This window comes from Perca flavescens, chromosome 18 (genome assembly GCF_004354835.1).
Source record: "Perca flavescens isolate YP-PL-M2 chromosome 18, PFLA_1.0, whole genome shotgun sequence".
NCBI lineage: Eukaryota > Metazoa > Chordata > Actinopteri > Perciformes > Percidae > Perca > Perca flavescens.
Window position 1 is genome coordinate 14,070,015 of NC_041348.1, and position 25,401 is coordinate 14,095,415.

At 40.1% G+C, this 25,401-nt stretch overlaps 1 protein-coding gene across 2 annotated transcripts in view; it reads right to left on the reverse strand.

The window, feature by feature from the left end:
* Window positions 1-6,486: 6,486 nt before the first annotated feature.
* The window catches only part of syndig1l (synapse differentiation inducing 1-like), a 41,940-nt gene continuing 23,025 nt past the window's right edge, over window positions 6,487-25,401 (reverse strand). For both annotated transcript variants that reach the window (XM_028605831.1, XM_028605830.1), the window contains exons 3-4: window positions 15,992-16,123; window positions 6,487-7,777 (exon numbers count right to left, since the gene is read on the reverse strand). In XM_028605831.1, coding sequence (XP_028461632.1) covers window positions 7,619-7,777; window positions 15,992-16,123 — 291 coding nt within the window. In that variant the 3' untranslated portion in view covers window positions 6,487-7,618. The remainder of the gene's footprint in view (window positions 7,778-15,991; window positions 16,124-25,401) is intronic.

Sequence of the window (25,401 nt, forward strand, 5' to 3'; positions counted from 1 at the left end):
AGCATTCAGTTTGGAGATGGGAATAAGTTTGTATCAAAGGTTTTTTTTATGACCAGAATACTTTTGTGATGGTTAGCCGTAGCCTTAGGGACTGCTATGAAAATGGAGCGCAAACAGCCTGGGGCCCGGCTAGTCCTGTTATCCAAGATGAGAATATTTAGAGAACGTAACATCTGTGTGACTTTTTATTCTGGTTTGGGGCTTGTGAGACATTCAGTTTCTTCTCAAGTGCCCACTCCTCAAAGCTCCTCAACCCCCCCCCCCCCCACACACACACCCTCAAAATGGTCTTGCATTACAAATTCACAAGGTATTCTAAACCAGCACCTGTTCATTGTGCTATTTTTATAAAATGCCTGAGTCGCTTAAGCTAAATAAGCCTCTTTATCTGAGGTTGCAATCTGTCCAAAAACCTTTTTAATGCCCCAAGCAATTCCATCAGAATTAGCATTTTTTTTGTACCAAATCAATGAAAAACATGAACCACCCCAATCCAGTAGGTTAACCAAGTATTGATATTAGAAAATGATTTGCATTGTTTATTATTTTACTGCTGTAGGAAAATAAGAGTAACCTCAGTGGGAGGAGGCTACCCGCTCGCTTTTCATTTTCCTCAGCTTCCTCGTTGGTATGAAATCCTTATAGGGTGCCTTGAAGGCACTATATATCCCCAAACAAAGAGGAGAAGAGTTTGGAAACTCAGGATTACTCTGTATTGCACCCCCAATCATCTGGCAGGTTGAGAATACGATATGATTGCCTGCAAAAAATGTACAATCAAAATGCATACGCTTTCCATTCCCCTTTCTGTCTTTTGGTTTACAAAGGCTCTCGTCTTCACCTCTGTAGGAAAACAACTGAGTTTATTGCTGTGAAAACAACAGTAGCTAAGAAAAGAATCACACTCAGAAAACAATCAGTGAGGGATATGTGTCATGCGAGATGTAATTAAAACACAAATCGTACCACAGTGTGAAAGCTGATCCACGATTCCTTTTGCCTAATCCACCAATGAACATTATTACTGGAAGCTGTAAAACTCCACTGACTTGCAGTTCTTGTCATGTGTGGGCAAATGTGAGAGCCCATAAAGTGGAGGTTTCCAGGGTATTGCACCATCCTTAAATTGAAATACAATAACCAATCTCAAGAACTGCACTTGCAGAAAAAGACTGCAGTTTAGCATTGTAGCTTCCAGTTAGAAATACGAGGAGAGCAAATAAAACCAGACTCATGTCTCTCTCCCACGATAATCTTCGGCATGATCCTCTAATGCGGACAAGAAATGGTTGTTGAAATGATGAAAACTGACTCATCCGCATATGAGAGCAACTGGGGGAGTCAGACATTTCTTTTTACAGTCAAATAAAAAAAAAAATATAATTTTATAATAATAAACCCCTTTTCCTAAAAATCTTCCAACTTCACAAATCATTTTTCAAGGGAGCATGTGAAATCCTAGCCTGGCTCCGCCCTCCTACGTACTTCCGCTCAATTTTAATTTTCCTTCAGTACTCCGTCTGGGTTTGCGGTATATTCGCAGGTTTTCTCCATAGACAGTATATAATGGACCAATAGACCCCGTTGCTCTGGACGGAGACCAGTGAAGGATATTAGAAGCACTTTTCCGGTGATGGCCAGCTTTACTGCGCAGCCTCCAACTGAGAGAATGTGACGTGAGCAACGTGTCTGAAAGTTGTAAGTCTTCTGGTAGCTGTGCCAAGAGAAATCTCAAACATTCCCAATCTTACAGATACGGAGACTGTAGGTGTATGTAAGGAGATAACATGGGCACAGGCTAATTATTGATCACTAACATGCTAGTTAACATTAGTAATTAAACCTAAACATCTCATGTAAGTCGAAACTGCCTGCGAGCTTCTCCTGTACTATACGGTAATTCCTCTACTATGCGACAGTAAGTCACTTGGTTGTGACACAATCGTTAGCTTATTTTTACAAAAACGTCTGCTACGGAGCCATAACGTGAGGTACAAGGTAATGGAGCCTTTTATACATTGTCGTGTTTCTTTGGAACTAAACAACGGACAAATAGAGTCTTTAAACGCTTCAGATGTAAAGTTATTCGCAGTCAAGTGATGTAAAAAAAAAAATGGCGGTCAGCGGAATGCTAACAGGAGGTGATGGCCAGTTAGCAACAAAATGGCGCCATGATGGCTCGAGTTCTGAAGCGAAGCTTACCCCCTTGGTTTTCTCCGGCCAAATATTTAGTCCAATCAGCGAACAGCGGGAGTGGCTGAGAACGATGACGTTGAGGACGTGCGCTAGAAAGATGTAGGCGAAGACATTCGGTCCGTTGTGGCAACGCTGGCGTACATCCAGAAGTTAAAGCCCGAGCAAGAACAATTTTTGTGTTGGTGGCCATGATGTTGTGGTCCTCCTCCCCACGGGGTATGGGAAAAGTTTGATTTTCCAGCTCGCTCCGTTAGTGGTGAAGGAGTTGGCTAAGGCTAACGCTAGCGATGCTAATGCTAAATATAATCCGATAGTTGTTGTCGGTCTCCCCTCTTGTTGCACATGTGCATGACATATGTCACGACCAAACGTTAGCGATTGGTTATGACAGATCCAGAGTGGCTCTGGGCAGATCCAATAGTTTTAAACTTCAACAGAGTACCTGCCTTCAAGGAAGTTAACACTTGTCAATGGAGAGAGGCCAGACTCTCTGTACAAATGAAATGTACGAGAGTCTGGTAGGACCAGGCTAGTGAAATCCCTCCTCCACGAGGACGAGCAAAATATTTTCCTGCTCACTGTCTTGTTTGTTTAGGCGAAGTCACTGAACGCTGGGAAACACAACAGTCTTCTTTTGATCTATTGCGCTTATTAATTCAATCTGCCTGTGTGTCTGCTGTTGAGCACAGCCTGTTTAGCATATTCTCATGAAGGGGGAAATAAGTGGAGCATACTCTTTGTTTTGTGTCATATGAGAATGTTTCAGCCCTGATGACTAGGCAAGCATCTAACATTGTCTATTGTGCTGCAGCGTGTTCACTGACAAAGACTTCAGCGTGTGACTCACCACTTACTCACTCCTGTAATAAGAGCTCTTCCCCAGCTGCTGCTGCAGTCACACCCACTGTTGTTGTACACTGGCAAGCTATGCTATCCTACATTACCTTCGAATCAGCTCTGACATAAAATATAATTTGGCTGCATGTATTAAAGTTATGCATAATTAAGTGCCGCTTTGAGTGACAGGTGGATGCCATCGCAGATGGCTAGCATAGACTTTAGGCTTCATTTGGCCAGCCTCATGTCCATCCATGCTCCACACTTGGCTAGAAGTAATGAATTAATGGTTAAAATATATAGTTAAATCTGGGTTGAAACCGTTAAGATAATGATAAAATGGTTAGCTAAAAGTAATGAACAAAAGCTGACAGCTTAACTGTTGAAATGGCTAAAACTAATGTATGAGCAATTGAAATAGATATGAGGTTAAGTAATTAAAAACGGTTAAAATGGTTAGCTAAAAGTACACTGTTGAAATAAATCATAAAAGTAAAAAAAACTATTGAAATAGCTAAAAGTAAATGGTTAAATAGCTAAAAGCCATGTGTTGAAATAATAAAGTAATGGATACAGTTTTAAAATAGTTAGCTAAAAGTAACAAACAGTTGAAATAGTTCATCCAATTCATATTCCATTCATAAGAAGATAGTGGGGTGGTGTTGATGAAGCGGTACTTCAGCTTATCGGATATATATATATATATATATATATATATATATATATATATATATATATATATAACTGTTGGGGTACATCAGACAAAAAAGATTAGTAAGGACTGTTGGAGAAAATATACCACATACTTGACAATCCCAAGCCACTAAAGCTCTGTTAGACTGCAAGAATGTAACTATCAAAATAATATAGAGACACTGTGTGAAATGTCAGTTTGTCTCCTACCTGTATTATTCAGTGTGAAATGTTGAGTGCAGCTTTGCATTTATGTTCAATAACCATGATGGCGACGGTGTACTTTCCTGCCCGCTGCTACAGTATGAGAACACTACAGCTACAAATTTCCGAGCTGCTCCTCCATCTCTTTCTGGCAAAACCACCTACGCTCAATGACTCAGTCTGTGTTTGTTTTAGCTTTAAGGACAACTCAAGCATCTCAATTACTGGTCCAATTCTCGCAGGTCATGGTCGTGGAGGTTTTTTTTGGGATATAAATCTGACTACACAGCTTCACTTATATAAACCAGGGATCTTCAACAGGGGGTACGGGGCCCCTAGGGGGTCCTCACGGTCAATGCAGGGGGGGCTCCAAATTATTGTTAATTTTTGAAGTTTTTTCAAAATTAAAAATAATCTAACATGAATCTAACATATTATTAGCAAATATAAATCCCCACTGATGATTAGGCTTACTGGCCTATAGGTAAGGTAGTCACTGAGGCCATCCACAGACACAGTTCTTCCTAAGGATTCACTGTGCACATGTTTAACATTAAAACATGATTTATAAAATCATGGCAACAATTATTAGGCTATTTTAATAGCTTAGTATTCTATGTAAAACAAGTTATGTATAAAGGCTTTAGGCTGCCCTACCCGTTATTGTAGGCCCAGTTTAATATGCAGCTCAATTTAAACAATATATGTAGTAGGGGGTCCCTGATCTGTCTCTCTTTAAGTTGAGGGGCCCTTGGCTTAAAAAACGTTGAAGACCCCTGATATAAACCACAGAAAAAAACAGTGTTTTGCTTTTAAGAAAGGACATCCTTCCTTTCTGATTTATTTGTCATTACATTTGAACATGTCTTTATTTGCACTATGTACATGTTGCCTTCACACAAGATAGGAAACAAAATCCCCAAAACATAATAAAAAAATGTCATCTTCTTTAATTCGGCTTAAGAGCACGACACGAATAGAGCGCTGTCACCCTGGCATTGAGCAACGCATTCAGCAAACGTCTTTGTTGCGTGGATGTGTACATTAACTCATCACGATGAGAAAGAAATAACAACAGCATTGAAACCCACGTACTGTTGTAACACATTGCACAATACCAGGTTGCCAAAGAAGCCAGATAAAAACACATCATTTTGAATGACACGCTACATAACACAAAGCATGTTCATCGTTATCAGCAATAAAACTTTCTCCGAGAGATGAAAGCAGGCGTACAGAGTATTTCAGTATAGTTACAGTGATGGCCATGATGTGTGCGTACACTGACGAAGAATCGGTAGCTCATGAGTTACCACTGGAAGATGTGGTCAGAAGGGCTCAGAGGTTATAAGGGTGTATTGATCAGCTTCTCACATGACCAGAAACTCAATGAGCTGAATAATAGGGCCCCAAACAAATACCTAGAAATCAATCGGCATTCAGCTTATTGTACTTAACTGACTGCCTTGATGTTTATTCATACAGGCAGTAAAATATACAATTCAAAGGAAAGTCTTGGGAGTCTTGGCTGCCATTTAATTTAAACAAAGCGCACTGGAAACGTCCCCTCATGGAGAATAAGGGCAATATTCGCTCTTCATTAGCACAGCAGAACCGACTTACGTGGTTATTTTAAAATGTTCACAGAGCCGTGGATGTCTAAATTGATTGTTTACTTGCAGCTTTTGACAGCAACCGGTGACGCCAAAAGTTGCTTATTAGTGAAATTAATGTGGTTGTGCTATTTTAGGGCTATGCTCCAGAGAGTACACATTTCTTCAGAAAAAGCCATTACGGGGAGCTAATTGTGCACCATAAATGTCAGGTATGACTAATGCAGTACCTGTGCAGAGAAACTAAGTGTATAATGTCACCTCTTGAGGCTTGGACTAGCATCGGCGTGCATCTACAATATCAAAATAAAAAAAGTAATAAGCCCTTCATACAATAAGAACCAGTGAAACCAGTTCAACTTCGAGTAAAAAAATCTTGAAATTGTGAAGGAGCAAATTGAAGTGTCTCAATGCTTTATCACTGTGACATGTGCTCTGTTTTAATAGCTGAATTGGGGAATGTGGGTTTAAGCATTGCACAAAATATGAGCCTGATCAATTTTAATTTAAGCTTTTTTATGATCTGACAAAAAAAGAGTTCTCAATCCAATCAATCATGCGTAGCAGTAATACTGCTGGCATACAGCTAGAGTCATGCAAAGAGTAATTGATCAAGGCTAAATTCAAAGCTGTCACACTGCGACACATTGTTTATATGCGCAGCCCTGGAGGACACGTAAGGCCTGCCTTTTAATGATATTACCTACCTGATTTATAACTGTTTCATTTCATATTGCCTCAGCAGATGCAGTGTTTTGGGGGAGACAATGTGCACCCTTTCCTCTGAAATTCTTTTTTTTTATTTTTATTTATTTTTTAAAGAATTTGTTGGGTATTTTAGGCTTTTATTTTGTATAGGACCACTGAAGACATGAAGGGGGAGAGAGATAAGGAACAACAGGCAGCAAAGGGCCACAGGTCGGAGTTGAACCCGCGGCTGCTGCGTCATATTAGCGCTCTACTAGGTGAGCTACTCAGTCGCCCTCCTTCTGAAATTCTGACCATCTGGCCACCTCGCATGTGCTTTACTTCAAAGGCTATAAATGAACATTCCTTAAAGCAAGATTAATCAAGGTGCCGTTAGACAGCAAGGAACACAAAAAGACAACATAAAAACAAAGCACATTTGCGTGTACGTAGGCAAACCATATCTGGCATAAACAGATTTTGTTAGCTTTCAGAGCCTGTCTTTGATGGACACCTCAGAGGTAAAAATACAGGCCTGAGGCTCCATTGAGATTCTTGTAATTCATGCCAGTGCATATCGTTCAATGAGTCAGAAACAGCTTCTGATTGTGTTTGATCTTTTTTTTTCCCCTCTGAGAGCTTCTTTGATTTAAATTATAATTAACAGGTCTGTATTTTCTTTTCTAAAGTTTCTCTGCAAAAGGAAAACCCTCCTTTGTTATGATTTCAGAAAATGCGAGTGTGGTCATCTGCTGTGAGGCAGTGAGCCGAGAGACAAATGCAGCCTTGGTGTTTTTGAGTCGATGAGGGCAGCTCAAGTCAGATGACAGGAGTCGGGACTCCACAGAGAGACTCTTATTTTAACTGCAGTTCAAACCGCAATGACATTGAGTTGGTTTAAGAGTGATTTTGTGTTGATTTCTAACCCACCTATACCTCTGCTCTTTAATAACTGCTTAAGTGTGCAGCGTTATCGCCTCTGTCTCTTCTCCTCGATGTGTCTGTCGGGGTCTTGGAAGTTAAAACCAGGAAAAAGAGGATGAAGCCAACAGGGGATGCAAACTGGACTCCAACATGGAATACTTCCATTACTCAAACCCTCTCACTGTCTCAACAAAAGAAAAACTTTGTCTATCCCCAATTCCCCTTCTTCTCACCCTCCAGCTTGACCTCTCTCTCCAGTCACTGTGGCTAATGGTGGCTGCCAGAGGGCCTGTAGGGAGAGAAAGCTGGAAAGAAAGGAAGGTGGAGGGGAAAAAAACTGTGCATCCCTGAAACCAAAAAACATTTCCTCGAAGTGTGCAGGAGCAATGCCATTCCCTTGGGAGGGGGGGAAGTTGTTCTTTTCCTGGGCTCCTGGGAGGTGTGTTGGAGGGAAGGTGCAGCTGCTATATGTGTCCTGGTTTAGAAAGGTAGGCGATGAGAGCTACCACCACCCCCACATACACACCGGTGCCTATGGTGATGGAGAGAGCAGCGAGGAACAAAGCCCGTCTGGAGGCGATGTTGGCCAGTGGGAAGTCACCTTTGTTCACTGCCTTGGTGGTCTGGAAAGGATAACGTGTAAGAAAAGAAAGTGAGATATAGTTTGCATGGAGCTCAAGAAAAAGGGTGACATATTAAAAAAAAAAAAAAAAAAAAAAAAACTATTATCTCTGTGTGTGAAGAACAAATGCAATGGGTGGATGAGTCCATACATTGACCGCGCGGCTCGGCATAACCTGGGAGCGCTTGTTGTGCATGACAGGACTAAAAAATGGCAATTAGTGTGAAAATGTCAAGGACCAGACGTCATGGTTATATCGGCTGCAAGCGCTGAATGATAAATGACACATGACAACAGCAGATTTATCATAATATCTCATTAAAAGGAAAAACAAAAACTCCACAAAGAGCAGCAGAGATTAAGCTATAAAACATCTTTCAAGACTCATGAGAGTACATTTTGAGAGTGCTGCTATTGTTTAACATGAAAGAATATGAAAGAACTTCATCAACGACTCATGCTAACAGGTGAAAGCTAAATGCTGTAATGCGTGTTGAAACCGGTCATTAGAAAGCAGGGAGGGTTTTATACTTATTTTCCCAGAGAACAAGCCCCATAAGCATGACCCAGTTACCAAGTATTAAGGTTATAGTGCATTTTTACAATCCACTATAGGCACATATAGATCCTGTGAGGTGTTGCGTTAACCATTCTGCTTAAATAACAGTTGTTTAACGTTTATGACCAGCCCCAGTATAAAACAACTGAAGTCTCTTAGTGCAGTCTGTTTGATTTGATCCATTGATGAACATATTGATTACAGCAGCTTTAAATAATGCGTTTTCATAAGTTAAAAACTCAAAGTCTTGTCCTGTCTTTGTCTTTTTCTACTATCTAATACTATTAAGACCGTGAAATAAATCATCCCTGGGAGTCCCTGTTAATGAATGAGACAAAGTAAACTATCCCACTGACGTTTATTAATTAGCCACATAGGAAACATTAGCTATGTATATCATTCCATACTATCTGGATAACGGATATGAGTACTTTGCTTGAAAAAACGACAACCAATGAACAGGGGCTTCTCTTGTTCATCCTGCCCATTGTTGATGTGTTCACACACTGCTGCTTGTGCTGGGTATCCTCTAGCTATCTTACTATTTTTGAATGAACTTGCTTGCCAGGAGGGAAATGGAGAGAGGAGAGACGCCTGTTTTGATTTGTTGTTTTCATTCATATACCGTAGCTGAATAGAGTTCAGCAGAAATTACACACACGGAAAGCAGTGGGAATTGTTAACAGTGGCTTTGTTTGGACTTTGTTTCCATCTCCATTGTCTTTCCCTAAACTAATTTCTGTTCTACTTTTCTCCAAATGCCACCACATATTAATCTATTCATTTTTTTCTAGTTGATTAGATTCACTGATTTCAAGGCACAACCATTATTTATGTTACCTATTATACAATACATTAGTCAACAGTTTGGAATGGAATGTGAGTGTATGAAATGACCTTCATTATTTTGTATTCAATGATGTCCTTGGCCTCACAGCAACATGAGCAACTAGCATAAAGTTAATTGCTTGGGTTGTTGATACATTAGACGTTAGATTGTACATGTTGTGTGCCAGTTAACACATTCACAAAAGTGGTGCTTTTAACAAGATTAGGGCTTCGGTTTTTTATAGATAATTCATATTATTGGCCGTCGTTATTTAAAAAGACACTTGTTTATTTAAAAAAAAAAAAAACTGACTTTATCTATGGTCCATAGATAAAGGGTTAAAGCTTTTTTTTGGCGGTGGGGGGTGTCTTTTAAACCATCCAACCGAAGTGGATCTCCAAGTAAACAAGGTTAGGTTTCTTATTCTCGACTGAGGTGACCAGAGATTGTGACCGTTAGATGGAGAGTCTGCTGTGATGTTGAGTTTGTATGTGCCACTGGCAGTGAATAGAAAAGTAAACACCAAAGCAAGGCTCTACACAAATCCTTATTTTGACCTTTGCATGTGGATAGAAGAGGCTCAAATGAGGTTTCTTTGCAGAACACCTAACCTTGCTCATCACAACAGAACGAGAAACTCAGAAATCTGGGAGGGCTTTGAAATGGAGCCTCTGCTTTTCCTCTGAGAGAGGAGCCTGTTGGTTCAGGTACCTGACCCTGTGGCTGCTTTATTTTTAGGTTTGCTCTGCATGGCTAACTGAAGAGAGAGCCTGAGGTAAATGTAACACACCAGAAAGACTGTTAGCGAGTCAATTATTCATAATTTCAATTATTCAAACCGATTTGAAAATGGTAATAACAAACAGTTCACAAACAGGATAATGTTCAACTTTTTTCAATGTATGTGCCAGTATTTTTGTTTAAAAAAATGTTTTTGTTATTATGAATATTTAAGATTTACTGATGCCTTTTCATCTGTACATTATACCTAGAATTAATTTTTTTTAAATGCTGTATTGTTCAAAGTCTCTCCCCATTTGCATAACAGTCATACAAACTGGACCAGAGCAATCGCCCCACACAGCGAACTCCCATCTAGACTCTACTATTCCCTGTTTAGCTCTGCATTCTGCAATTTTGTAGCAAAGTCAATTCAGTCAGTCAGACGAATGCAAATTACATTTGAAACAAAGCGTGATGTGTTGAGACTGGGTTTTGTCTGTAATATAAGACAGAAATGGCACATATATCACTGCAAAATACTGCTAAGCAAATGCAGAAAGGACAGATGGATGCCTCTCTAACTGCATAATGGCTGCTTACTCATCTAGTTACGTACTTACGTACCTATGGTGTAGATTCAACACAGAACCATAAATCAGGCATAAGGTAGCCCTGGCACAGACACAGTGCAAATATCTGAGCCTTTCTTGTTATATACTTTTTTCTCCTTATGAAGCACCAAGCTCTGCATCTCATAGCACATCATCTTAAGAATAATGAATGAACAACAAATCCTGATTGAAACCAAAAGTCACTGAGGTTTTGCTGACTTAATTTGGTGACGTTGGTCATCTGTGATGTTGTTCCATCCTCATTTTAGTAGGTTTACGTGACTCATGTTAAGCCAATCTCTGATTTCCTAACCCAAACTAAGTATTTTTGTTGCCTAAACTAGTTCCATTTCCCAACATTAATTACGTGTTTAAAACCGTAACCATTACGTTTTATAGAACTGTCTCTTTATTAAAACTGCGCGTCATGTGTTATGGTCACATGTTATGGTCACACGTTATAGTCACATTTTTGAAATGGCCACTGTGTGACCATATCACTGTGTTAAATAGAAAGCTCCTAAATGTCATTTTTTGGAGGCAATTGACCTGTTGTATTGTTTAGGTATGAGGACATGTTGTAAAAAACACTACACATGCGGTCTTTCCCACTGTGCACCAAATGTTTTATTAGTGCCAAGAAAGGTTTTAGAAGACAATGCCTAATTGTTCAAGACAAAGACAGCCAGATGAGAGCCAGAGAGAAAGACTCTTCAGACAAATGCCTCGAAAGGTCAGGAAGCAAATCTGGACAAAGGACATATATCAAGGCAGAGTCTTCAATTTCCAAGTCAATGCAGTAATTATTGAAACAAAAGCTACGTTATGGAGGCCTTATGGGAAATTAGGTTTGGGTTTGCTTTCAAAACGAGACCGAGCCCTCTCCTTTTGACTCCAGCAAGTTCTTTAGGAAAGGAAAATCCTAAAAAGATTTGTAATGTAGCGACAGAAAGTTGAAGGGCACATGCTTGTTATGTCATTTGACCAGTGAAAGCATGTATTAAACACTGTAGTTGATGCATCAATCTTTTTCCTCATTGAACACAAATAATTAAATAAAAGCCAATCCCTCTAGGAATTTGCGATGCCGCAATTGCAACAATGCACGCGAATTCAACCGATTACGTGAATTTGGTGCAACTCACAATTTTGACCAGTCACTGCAACTTTAGCACAAATTTGACCAATAACCGGAGTTTTCCGCGACTTCAACCAATCACAGCAGTCCCACGTGCCAGACGTTGCGTCAGTATGTGACGCTGAGAGCCACTGACCAAGCGGGAGTGAGAATGGGTTGACGTAACACACGTACGTCGCCAAATTAATTTCCTTGTTTCTGATATGAAGACGAGACGTGTGTGACTCAAACATCTCACATTTACCAACAAAACGTACGTGCAAAACATTTCAGACCATCCTGCCCATAGATGTATGTTCTATATCTATGGTCCTGCCAACCTATATACATTTTAACATCACTGTACGCTGTAATGTTTTTTTTTCCACTCTAAAGTCGCTGAAAGCTGCTGTCGTTTCAATCCTGTCGGCTCTCTGCAGCGGGCGGGGCTGCTGCTCAGTTCCCCCCGCGACTGACGGTGAATGTAGGAAAAAACGGAGATGAGACGTACAGGATGACCTAAATTGAGGACAGCTACGCTCGTTATTGTAAGTGCAATGATAAGTTAAAGTCCAATAAGTAACGTTACTTTATCAAACCGTATGAATGTGTGTCCCAGCCCAGGATAGGAAATTAACTAACAATTCAGCCCAGAGTAGTTTTATTCTCCCCGAAATAAGTTTCCTTTTTATTTTTAAAGAATTATACCCCAAAAAAATCACAACTTCATTGCAACAAAAATACAAAAGACATCTACATTTTATTTTATTTTTACAAAAACTCCTGCAAAATCAGGCATTTTGGGCTGCAACAATCTCAAAAAAAGGCTGCAAAATCCTGGAGGGACTGAAAAGCATGTTGTGGCTCTTTCAGAGGGACATGACTCTGAAAGACCAAATATAATAATGCTATAATGTGCACAAAATAAATGAGTATAGAAGGTTGGAAGTGCGTGCGCCTATGCTCTCTTCTCTGTCACCATCTGTATATATGCTGTTGTGAGGATTTTTCCTTGAATCCCCTTGAGAGCAAAGCAGTTAGAAGCATTAAGTCTTTATCTCCACAACCTTGACAAAATGATTGAAATGAGGTGTCGTAGAAAAAAAGATAACATCTCAGACATGACTGCATGGAGACTCCTATTGTGATGTGATCTCAGAAGTCAATTCAGCATCCTTAACAGGTTTTTCTTCAGAATAATAAACACACAAATCCCTCTCTTCTTCTCTCCTTCTCTCTGTGTATGTCTCTCAGCCTCCCACACACAGACAAGCATGCAAATACATAAACTCTTTCACAATAATTAGCACATTCATTTTCATCCATTATGATGACTTATATGCTGTGAGATAACTTCAGGGGAGTCTTATTTGCATATTCATGGCAGGAATGCGGCTCCTCAACTCTGCACTTTTCAGCACAGATGTCTCAGAGCTTAGGGAAACATTTATCAGCATCTCCAAACAAAACACTCACCCTATTAGTGGCGATAATTGAAACTCAATTCGCTTCCCAATCAAATGCTCCGAGCTAATTTCCCCGCAGTTATCCACGTTATTTTATTAATTATCGGTTGTGTGTGTGGGCGGTTAACGCTGAATCCTAAAACAACAAAGCACTACTTACCATAAAGACGATACACAGAATTAAAGATGTATAGTTTTTGGCCAATAGGATAAGAGCAGATTTAAATTAGTACATGAATGCACGTCTGTTGTTGATGCTCTCACTTAAACTCCTCTCCTTGGGAAGCCACGCAGTGGCTCTCTTAGATCTGACCTTCCATTGGGACAAAAACACTATTGATCGGCCATCCACAGACTCTATTACAGTCGCTAAGCTGTTTGTTTGTAAATGTCCTCCGAGTAAATGACGAAGCTCAGGTGCTATCAATTCTAAACTTTCCGCCTCGGCTCATTCTGCTGCCCTTGTCTAATTCCATAATGCATCTGCTTACACTGCCTGCCGAAGGCAGAGAGCAGTAACAACAAAAACTGTAGCCGTTGACAAATTGTCCATCCAATTTTAAGCAACCTATTGAAATGTCACAATAAAGAAATGTAAATTAGGCGCATTAACTACACATATATAAAATAAACTAGGCTACAGTGTAGTTTCGTCAGATGTTGGTGCAATAGACTTTGCATGGCTGTAATCAGTAGTAGTAGAAGTAGAGGTTGCTAACTTGCCCATCTACTAGAGAAAAACGGAGAGAGGTCTTTAGGAATTTGGTTCAATTGGGCAAGTTTCGATTGTTTTTCATGTCAGTTAGCTAGTTTCATGCTGTCTGGAGATAAAGACAGCTCATCAACTCTTTTTTGACAAAGACCACCAGGTAAAACTGTCGTAAAAAAATGTTTGCACAAATGTCGTTTCCATCCAGCTTTTCTAATGCAATTCCTCAAAATGCGCATTAAAATATGGGAATTGAAACACGGCTAGTGAAGTTGAGAACAAAGGGTTTGAAGTTTTAAGGCATTATACCTTAATTCTGTCTTTTTAGGCAGATTTTTACCCCCAAAAACCATTGTCACAGACTTTACATATGACGTAAAAGAATCTAGATATTGCAGTCTGGCTTTGTTGGTCAATCCAGATCCCTACACTCTTCTCTCAGTACTGTCCAGTCCTACCGAGGACCCTCTCGAAAATTAGATGATACATCACAAGAGGTATTCCTCGTAAAATAAATAAATAAATAAGATGGTGCAGAAGTTGACACAGAAAATCAAATTCCAGGCCGTGTTCTGACAAAACTGAGAATATCCTCACACCTATACAGAATTAATTCATTTAGTTAGGGGGGGCTCCCTGAATGACTGAATGTAATGAAGACCAGTGAAGTGGGTTATTGAGCAATAAAAGGAAACAATCCCAGACTCCCACCATATCTTTTCCTGACAGCTCTTCTAGATGGCACCTTTTAAAGGAGATTGGCAGAAAAGCCATCCGTCCCTAAACACAGCCATCACTTCTCCATAATTACCCAAGAAGAATCAAATTAGCCCCTGACCAGATAATTCACTTACTGCCTTCATCTGCCTCGGTCTACTCGCCCCTGCAGATAAGTAAGCTAAATGCTCAAGCTTTTGATTGACTGAGACTTGTCTTTCTCTAGTGTGTGTGTTTACATGTGCTTTTAAACACGCTGCATGTGTGTGTGTCGGCCTTTTAATGTGTTTGGCATTTCATGTTGAATGTTGAAAGAGACAGAATTGATTAGCAGCGAGACAAGGAGCGATCCCTCTGCTCTTTGTTAGAATGACACGTCATCATTGGAGTTGTTTCCTACAGAATTGAAAGGAGGGAGGAAGTCCAGTTGGAATCCATAAGACGACCATTATGTGCAGTTTGCCAATGATAGCGGCTAAGCTATAATGAACAGTGTTGCCTGGACATACTGTGACAGATCACACTCTATAATCACACAGGCTTGTTCTCTTTGGAAATAACGGCTGGTTCTACAGTTCACAATAATGTGGCTTTATCTTTCCATCACAGTAAATATCTCTGGCAAGGCAATATTGTTTTATCTATTACCCATTCAGGATATTAAACACCCAAGCTCTGATCTGTAAATAGACTCTTTTGGTTTAATTCCTTGACATTCCTTAACATCCAAAAACAGGATAGTTGTGCATGAAAGCCAGAAAACTGACTAAACACTATGTTTTTAGTGTGTTTTCATGCATTTCTTCCGACAAATACTGCTTTCCAAACTACAGCTCCGACAAGGCCGTTTAATGTGTCTGAGATCACCTTTAATCCGTCGGCAGACCTGTAATTGGGTTCATCTTTAGTCCTCTTGAAAATGACACTACTTCAAAGGCCGTTTCATCTTAGTATTTTGGTCACCTTTTTTTTTTTTTTTTGTGGAGTTTGCAGATAGAGCCTTGGAAGCGATATATATATTATTCCTAAAGGCGGCTTTCAACCTGTTTACAGAGCATCAAGCAGCCATTACAGATTGGCCTTGAGTTATTGATGGGTTGCCCAGTAAAAAGTGGCCTTGCGTTGGCAGTAAGAGAGTCAGCTGTCAGTCCTTTTTATGTGTGATGAGTCATACATAGAGCTGGGTATATGCGCATGTCTGTTTGTGTGCTCGCGTGTCTCAAATTCATGAAGGTGTGTGTGTGTGTATGGGATGATGCACCTGTTTTATCTTAGAGCTCAACAAACTGATCATGTATCATTCAGCAGCATGACAGACCACAACTTTGGAGGTGTCTGTATTGCATGTGCGTGTGTGTGTGTGTGTGTGTGTGTGTGTGTGTGTGTGTGTGTGTGTGTGTGTGTGTGTGTGTGTGTGTGTGTGTGTGTGTGTGTGTGTGTGTGTGTGTGTGTGTGTGTGTGTGTGTGTGTGTGTGTGTCCTCACCCCCTGTGAAAAGTAAAATGCTGCGATCCCCAGAGGCCAGAAACAGCAGAGCATGGAGAAGATGGCCAGGCCCAGGTGGTCTCGTGGAGGGACAACTATGAAGTTGTCCTCGCTGTCGCTGGAGCAGTCCGTCTACACAGAGAACACCAATTCAGGTCAAAACACACACACCCGTTTTGTGCCCTGTACATGTGCAAATGTTACAATTCAGGAGTGGTGACTTAGCAGTAAACAGACAGGCGGGTCTTGTGTCAAAGACGAAGTTTGACATTTTGGGGAATGAGCTTATTTGCTTTCTTTCGAAGAGATTATACAGATTATAAAATCAATACCTAACTCATGTTTATGTGGTAAATTTAGGCTACAGCTGCTTATCTTAGCATAAAGACGGAAAACGGGAAGACAAACAACATCCGCCTATAATCACATCTAAAGCTCACTAGTTAACATTTTTATGTTTTATTTTTTTAGTCCTTGCGAAAGTATTAAAATGACAAGTTGTGGCAAGTTACGTCTGGCACATACTCAACCGTAAAAATACAACTTGTCGTTTGTACACTCCTGTTTTCATATGGATTAAACAAACATGATATAATATGTTAATTAGTGAGCTTTAGAGGTTCTGGTAGGTGATTTTCTTACCGTTGAACAGAGCCAGGCTGTTTCCCCATGCTTCCAGTCTTGGTGCTAAGCTAACTGGATACTGGCTAAAGCCTCATATTTAGCACACAAACATGAGATTGATAGTAACACTTTATAATAATGGTACATGAATAAACATGAATTCATGCATTAAAAAGCATGCATTCATTCATGTAGTACTTCATGAACTATCAGTAATGTACCATGAATAATAGTATCTCATTTATGACTTAATGCAGGAACAGTACTTTAATTAATGCATCAATTAAGGCATATTAATAATCATGATTTCTGATTTATTAATGATCATGTCTTCTTCATAGGTAAATCAGTAGTTAAAGTGACTGTAAACTGAATTGTAGTGTTGTAATCTTTAACATAGATAAATAAGATATGATTAATGGTGGCATACGCCCCAATCTTTGTGACCCCTCAAATACAATAAAAATGTCAAGACATTTCTTGTGTTCAGACACGTAGTCAGTTATTTAGTAAAAAGTAAAATTCATAAATACCCTACTTGGGTGAGCATTGTTCTCAGGCATTACTGTTGTTATAAAACAACTATAACAATGCATCTGCAGTATACTGTATTTTGTGTCAATGTAGTGACCTCAGTATCATATTACCAACTGACTCCTTTAATTCTTAATACATTATCATCAATTTCAAAGATGGACCAGGTCGGCACTTTTTAAGGGCCACAAGCATGATGAAGTTATGAAGAAGTAATGTTTAGTTAACATTGTTAACAACAATTAAAAAATGTTTAAGAATATATGTAAACTGCTGGGACTGGTCAGTTTTTTTGATTCAAAAATCTTAATTGATGCATTAATTAACGTATTGTTCCTGCATTAAGTCATGCATGATATACTATTAATCCTTGTACATTACGGATACTTCATGAATGGGCCTTATTTTCATTCACAGTAAACTATTTGTTTAACTGCGACTTCAGACAAGACATACATAGTTGCATACATAGTTTGGCAGTTTTTATTCTTCCCTCCATCATTAACACGTCATATATTTGCAGGACCCTTTCAGCCAATCACAGTTATCAGTCAGTGCATCCATTTCATGCAGGTGGGTTGAGGCACGTTTCACTGTTAACGATGAAAGAAAAAGTTTTCTTTTATCTGTGTACAGGTAGAGGTGATTTTTAAATTGACTGGGAGGAGAAATAATCTGCATTCATTAAAAAAGACAAAAGCCATTTGTCTAATGGGAAACAAAACAGACGAGTCACTGCATGCCGGATCATTTCCTTCCACGTAATGTCACAGCTCGTATTCATGGACTTTTTGTGATGGCCCATTAGTTTTTCATTAGTTTTGAGATATGCAGATTCCTACATTTTGGCATCAAAACAACAGATGGCATAAAAAAGAGCTATGGTTGAAAGTACAATTGGCTTTCAAATGAGAAATAGTTATGAATCAAACACACGTCCTCCCTAAAGCTTTATGAAACGATTTCACGCTCCACACAACATTCCTCACATGGAACTGAAATACCTTCGGCAAAAGAGAATAGACACTCATCCATCTGCATGCTGTTTAGGGGGTTCTGATCAAAAGCAGGAAATGTCAGTACAGTTAACGCACTGCACATATAAAGTGTATTTTGCCCCACAACAAAGGCAGGACAATAGAGATTTATTTTCCACGGTGCCTTTAATGAAAAGAAATCACAGATTGAGGCCATGGTTTCTATAAGAGCCATTAAGCTGCATCCTTCACACATCATCCTGTTTAAAGGATGATCCATGAGGGTGGGACATGAGAAATAAATGAAAGAAATCAAGGCTAACAATGTACTGTTGTGTCAAAGAAATTGAGATCAATATAAAGCTGAATATTTCAATTAGAGATAGGGGATATATCAAAAGTCCAATCATCAAATTTAAGATGGCAATCTGACAGAATTCCTTTCCCTGATTTTCACTGAGCAATCTGACATCTTGTCGCTATAATCCTTATCAGTGGGTTTATAACTCTTAATTCCTGCATGTGTTTTTGTGGCTGTAGTGTAGCCATTGCCAGACCTTCCTCCACAGTGCTGCAGAGGATGATCTAGGGGAGTGCACACAGCATTCTGGGATAGGAGAAAAACATGCTCTCGTTTATTGGCATTTCTTTAAATCAATCACAATCGTCTTGGGCACTGCAAAATAGTCTCGATAGGAACTTGTTTTGGTGGAACATGTGTACATTCAAATGTTGTTAGAGGTTAGAGTTGTTGGTTTTTCCAGGGCTGGTGTTATTGCTCTAAAAGACATTGTAATCCTGATTTGCATGACTTTCCTTTACTCCTGAATTTTCAGGCTTCTCTTGGTTAACTGTGCTTAAATCAAAAGAGCATAGGAATTGTTTTTTACCTTTTTTTTTTTTTTTTTTTTTTACTTTTTTTTATTCTATTGCAGAGAGAACAATAAAGAGGTGAAGCAGAACTAGGTATGATGCGGCTCACATATGGAACCTCAACACCTAGGCCACCAGGGCATCCTCAGCTTGCTTGTTAAATTTAAAGGAAAACTACTTAAATAGGGTCATCTTATTACAATGGTGCAAAGGTTTGCAGATGAATAATTTGAATCAACAAGGGCGCTACAGACCACTCTTTTAAAAACATGGATTCTGTTGTGCACAGTGTGAGTGTTTTGTTTCAATAAGCAAGAGTGCAGTGTAGTGGTGTTTGCTTTGTATTAAAAGTAAAATTACTGTAACTGGGTGGGAGTGTTGGGAATGAATTTGCTTTAAAGGGGTGAAACCGTTTTCAATTAGTTTTAATAACATGCAGCCCTTATAGCCATGTTTCTTGATTGATGGTGGGGATTAGTGGGTGGGTGGTTAAAATGTGTGGGGGGGCCCTGTCTACTAATGGTGTGGGGAACACACACACTTAATTCAAAAATAGACATACTAGAGGACAAAACAAGTATATTAAACTCCAAAAGAGACTGAGCAAGCGAAACCTTTCCAATCCGTCTCTGCAGCCTCAGAATGCCACTCTGTGTTGTCAAGCTGTGAAGCTTATGAATCTGTTAAAAGCTGGGAACACAGACCCCTGCCAAGATGATCGATATATCTTCATTCTCTTCATAATGCAATGCTGAGGCGAAAAAAGGTCATCACACAAGTATAAGGCAGCCTACATTCTGCATAATGTCATTCTGCCTTCATGGCCTTAAGCAAACACTATAGCGTAATCTCTGCAGAGGCAGCCTTCCTCTGCCCTGTGCCTCAGAGCTTACTGACAATATCTGCACAGCCTTTTGGCTATTTAGAGAATGAAAACATACATCATCCAGGGATGCTAGCTGTTAGGTTGGCTTGGGCTACCAGGGAAGATGGAGAGAGAAGTCAAAGAAGCAGAGGAAGTCAGTGAAGCAGGCGAACAATGAGGCCAGCTGGAGTCAGTGCAGGCCTGCAGACAGGGCTGCATGCATTCTACATGCAAACCTGGCCATTAATCATGAAACCTTCAAATGGTTGCAGGAGATCCAAAGCAGATGAAAACAAGCTGTCTCATGGGAGTGTGATCCCACCAGTATCTTATTTTTGCTCAAATTCACGTTGTCCATGAATTTAAACCCTACAAGAAGCTCCGCAAACCAGAAGTTACAGGTCAGACTAACGGGATTTGGATTTACTGCGAAGCTGTTTGATTTAAAGTTAACAGAATTTTTTTTCCTACCTGACTTTTAATGAGCATGTGTGTGCGTGTGTTGACATTCATTCACCATCTCCCTTATACCCGAGAGTCCTAATGACTAGGCATGCCGGTGCTGCTATCTGTACTCAGATATGTCTTGTGGGGCATTAATCCTGTCAACATGTGGCAACCGGCTGACAGGTAATGAAGCACTAATGGATGGTTTCACCACTCTGCCATGACAGCATAACCAAGAGGAGGGCTCGACTAATTTCTTTGTTGCAAAATTGCCTCCACAACACAGGAAATGTGCCCCTGTCCACTTTTTTTTTTTTTTTTTTTTTTCCCTCTGCGCTCCATCCCCCTGGAGATCTATCATATCTTTATTATTGTGTCCTGATGTCAAGTGGATGTCTTGTACTGTACCTTAAGGCTGGCTACACACTGGATGCGTGGCGTGAGCATGGCTTTTCTGTTGCGTGGCGACTGCGTGGCGTTTTCTTTGTCTTTGCACACCAAAAACGTGTATGACGCGGTGCTGCTCCTAGCCTTGTCTGTATATGTATTTTTCTCATTGAAAAACTGCACTCAATCAGTAGTATACTTCATGTTAAACATAAATATATTCTGATTTGATTACAGCAAAGAAAACATCAGCAGTATTGACGGCTAAATAGGCTACAGAATATTTCGCTCTGTATTGACAGGTGCAATATTTGAAAATCGATAATTATTTATAATTTTTTTAAATTACATTTATATCTGCATTTATGTCAAAACCTAGAGACTTTCAAACATCAAAATGTCATTTATTAATATGTATTCGTATGAAAATGACATAGACACATCTTTTTGTATTCTATTTTGCCTGGAAATGCTACCAACATGCTTGCGTGTTGCGTGAAAAAAAGGCGTCTGTTCTATTTCTAGCATGCACGCGTTTTAGGCGCAGCTCGAGCCACGCCTGAGACGTGCTCTAACCTGTTAACATGGGAGCTGAAATAAAAACGGACACGCCACACAGCTGACACGCTCACGCCACACATCCAGTGTGTAGCTGGCCTAACTCTTGTGTGGGAGGCAGGTAATGACAGTGAACATTAGCATTTTAATGCATCTTTGAACTGAACCGCTCCACTGTGTACAAAGTATCTCACAGGATGTGGCATTTTATTTTTATTTGTGACGCGCTAATGTGTTCAGAAATTCAAACCTAAGCACAACAGAGATCATCCCTGTTCATGATTTACTTATGACAGTAAAATAAGTACATAAATATATATAGACTTTGTGCACAGATTACAAAAAGACAATGAATCTGGCATTTTGGATATTTTAGTAAATTAACCCTGTCACCATTATTTGTCTGTCCACCTTCAAATATAACAATAATAATTAATAACCTCATCATACCTAAATGACAGAATAGGTCAATTTCCAATGATTCCCAAAACGACATTTACGAGTCGCTGCCTAACAGCAAACGTAAATATGGGTTGATAAGAGCTGATTGCACAATCAACCTGTATACAGTCATTTTCTCAGTGAGGACGGTCTGGAATAAATGTCTTATTTTCCTTGAGAATATATCAAATCAAACAGTCACGGTTTTCTTTAAGTATGTTTCTTTGATATGCTTTGAATGCAGATTCATATTGTGGGAGCTGACTTCTGAAATTAAATGCCACAGTCCTCTATAGGGAAACGTGAATATATAATTTCCCCTTCCATAGTCGGTGAGTCCAACTGTGCAATTAAAGGTTGTATACTGGAGGAAAAAAGGCATCTTTTGGATCTGAGCAATGCAGCTTGCTTGTCTGAAAGTATGAGAGAGGAAAAATTTAAACTACACACCACTAACACAAATTCTTGAGCACACTGAATCAGATTAAAGCACCCACAGATATTAATATTGTCTCTTCAACCATTTTATGCAGCAAAAAACAGCTACACAAAGGAAGAAGTATAGAGAGAGTTCTGGTTGCAGACAGAAACTACTTAACGACCAAAGGGAATTCAATTACTTGGCTGAATGCATAAGCAAAGTTAATGAGCGAATGCAATTAAAGATGCAATACGGCACAAAATTACATTTTCAGCACATTTACAATCCTGATAGAGAATACGTATTCATTGGGAAATTACAAAAAACTATGAACGATGTCATTCATTAGGATCTGGACCCTCTTAATAGTCCCCTCTCATTTAATTATATTTTTACAAAACATGGTGCATGTTCGTTTTGCAGGTCATCTGGCCTCCCTATCTGTGGCGAGGCAGTTCCAGCCAAGACAATATTCAGTCGCACCCTTTGCATCCTAATGCTGCATCAGTTCAACACACACACACTGTCTTAAGTTATTCCGGGTTAGGAGGTCATGGCTCCAGATGTGAGGGTGTTTTCTTAAGGGTTTGTGATTTGTCAGGCAGTATGATTAAGTGCTAACAAAGGGGGTGGCTGGTCAAAAGAAATACAAGCTTTACCACGCTGTTTATAAGACCTTGTGATTTACACAGTGCCTGGGCTCAGCAGCCGTATGAGGTCCACCATCAGGAACCTCAGAGGGGAACCTCAGTGATTCCAATGATAAGAGCCTCGTCATGATGCAGTCCTTTCAAATATGTATTACAGTCGTTGGGGGGGGGGCCTGCCTGCCTGCCTGCCTGAAGTGAATTTATGAACAAAATATTTGTTGTTTCTTTCTCTCCATTGCCCCGTGGCCTATTGTTGACAGGTGTGCAATTTAGGATGGTGTAATGAGGCTACAACAGGGGAACACTACACATCATGTTTGGTATTCTCACCCAGCCTGGTCGCACAGAATTTGGTGAAATGATCACGAATTGTTAACAGCGCATTACGTGGTGGTGGCACGGAATGTGTGAAAATTCTGTGTGGCCACCACGGAAAACAATACCAATGTAAAGTCAATGAGAAGATGACGTAGCGTTAAGAGCGACTATGGTAGCGAGTATGTGATTTTCTACATAGCAACAGTCTATTTGATGATTTTCAATCAGGATTTAGAAAGAATCATAGCACAGAGACGGCACTGGTGAAAATTACTAACGACCTTCTAACTGCTGCAGACAAAGGACTTGTCTCCATTCTTGTTCTACTAGATCTTAGTGCTGCATTTGACACTATTGACCATACTATCCTGTTACAGAGACTGGAACACTTAGTTGGCATTAAAGGAATCGCACTAAGCTGGTTTAAGTCCTATTTCTCTGAACGATCCCAGTTTGTTAATGTTAATGATAAACCCTCCAAGCACGCTAAAGTTAGCCATGGCGTTCCTCAAGGCTCAGTGCTTGGACCAATTCTATTTTCCTTATATATGCTTCCTCTAGGTAATATTATTAGGAAACACTCGATTAACTATCACTGTTACGCAGACGATACCCAATTATATCTGTCAATTAAGCCAGATGAAAGTGGTCAGTTAGCAAGACTTCAAACGTGTATTGAGGATATAAAATCCTGGATGACCCACAATTTCCTGATGTTAAACTCAGACAAAACTGAAGTTATTGTGATAGGACCAACGCACCGCCGAACTTCGTTTTCGAAAGATATAGTTACTCTGGATGGTATTACCCTGGCCTCCAGCACTGCTGTCAGAAATCTAGGAGTTATTTTTGATCAGGATATATCCTTCAACGCCCACTTAAAACAAACCTCAAGAATAGCCTTTTTCCATCTTCGTAACATTGCCAAAATTAGGAATATCCTGTCTCAAAACGATGCTGAAAAACTAGTCCATGCATTCGTTACTTCTAGACTAGATTACTGCAATTCCTTATTATCAGGTTGCCCAAATAAGTCCATTAAGACTCTCCAACTGATCCAGAATGCTGCAGCACGTGTTCTGACGAGAACTAAGAGAAGAGATCATATTTCTCCTGTATTAGCTTCTCTGCATTGGCTTCCAGTGAAATATAGGATTGAATTTAAAATCCTCCTCCTGACTTACAAAGCTCTAAATGGTCAAGCACCATCATACTTAGAAGAGCTCATAGTACCTTATTGTCCCACTAGAGCACTGCGCTCCCAGAATGCGGGGCTACTTATGGTTCCTAGAGTCTCTGGAAGTAGACTGGGGCCAGGGCCTTCAGCTATCAGGCTCCAGTATTATGGAACCAGCTCCCAGTCGGGGTTCGAGAGGCAGACACCGTTACCACATTTAGGAGTAAACTGAAAACCCTCCTCTTTGATAAAGCTTATAGTTAGGGGCGAGGAGTTGAAGCGTCCACCTAACCCGCCCCCTGCTTCTCCTCGTAGTCATCAGTTTTTTCTATACTGTATAATTAATAATCGGCGAGAGTAGAGGGAGGCAGGCCAGTACAGCCCGATCCGGTTGGGGGAGTTCTAGCCCGACCAGGCACCTCTCTTTAACCTGCCTCTCTTAAGTTATGCTATTACAATTCTAGACTGCCGGGAGGCTGTTCCTCCCTAAGACACACTGAGCTGCTCTCTCATCTCTACTTGTTACTTTTGTATGCATCCTGTCCCAGAAATGCTTGTTACTAATCTAGCTCTGGGGAGTTTACTCCCCGGAGTCCTTATATTTCTTCTTCGCAGAGCTATGCTCTGCGATTCTCTGCATTTCCGGCTGCATCCTGCTGCGTCCTGCTGCATCCGCAGCCTCCACCCGTGCTCTGCAGCGCCACGTTACATCCCGCAACGCCCTGCTGTGATGTTCATACGCACAGAGTAGTCAGGATCCGGTATAGGAGACTGCACTACTCAGTATGACACGATGTGCCCTGCTATGACATGAACTTCCACGATAACCTTCGAAGTCAATGTGACTTCTAATGTGACTGTTATCACCACTGTTCATCACGCCCCCAACCGGCCCGTCAGACACCGCCTACCAAGAGTCTGGGTCTGCCGAGGTTTCTTCCTAAAAGGGAGTTTTTTCTTGCCACTGTCGCAATAGCCACTACTAATGCTTGCTCTTGAGGGAATTACTGTAATTGTTGGGGTTTTGGAATTTATAGAGTGTGGTCTAGACCTACTCTATCTGTAAAGTGTCTCGAGATAACTTTTGTTATGATTTGATACTATAAATAAAATTGAATTGAATTGAGTAGCATGTAAG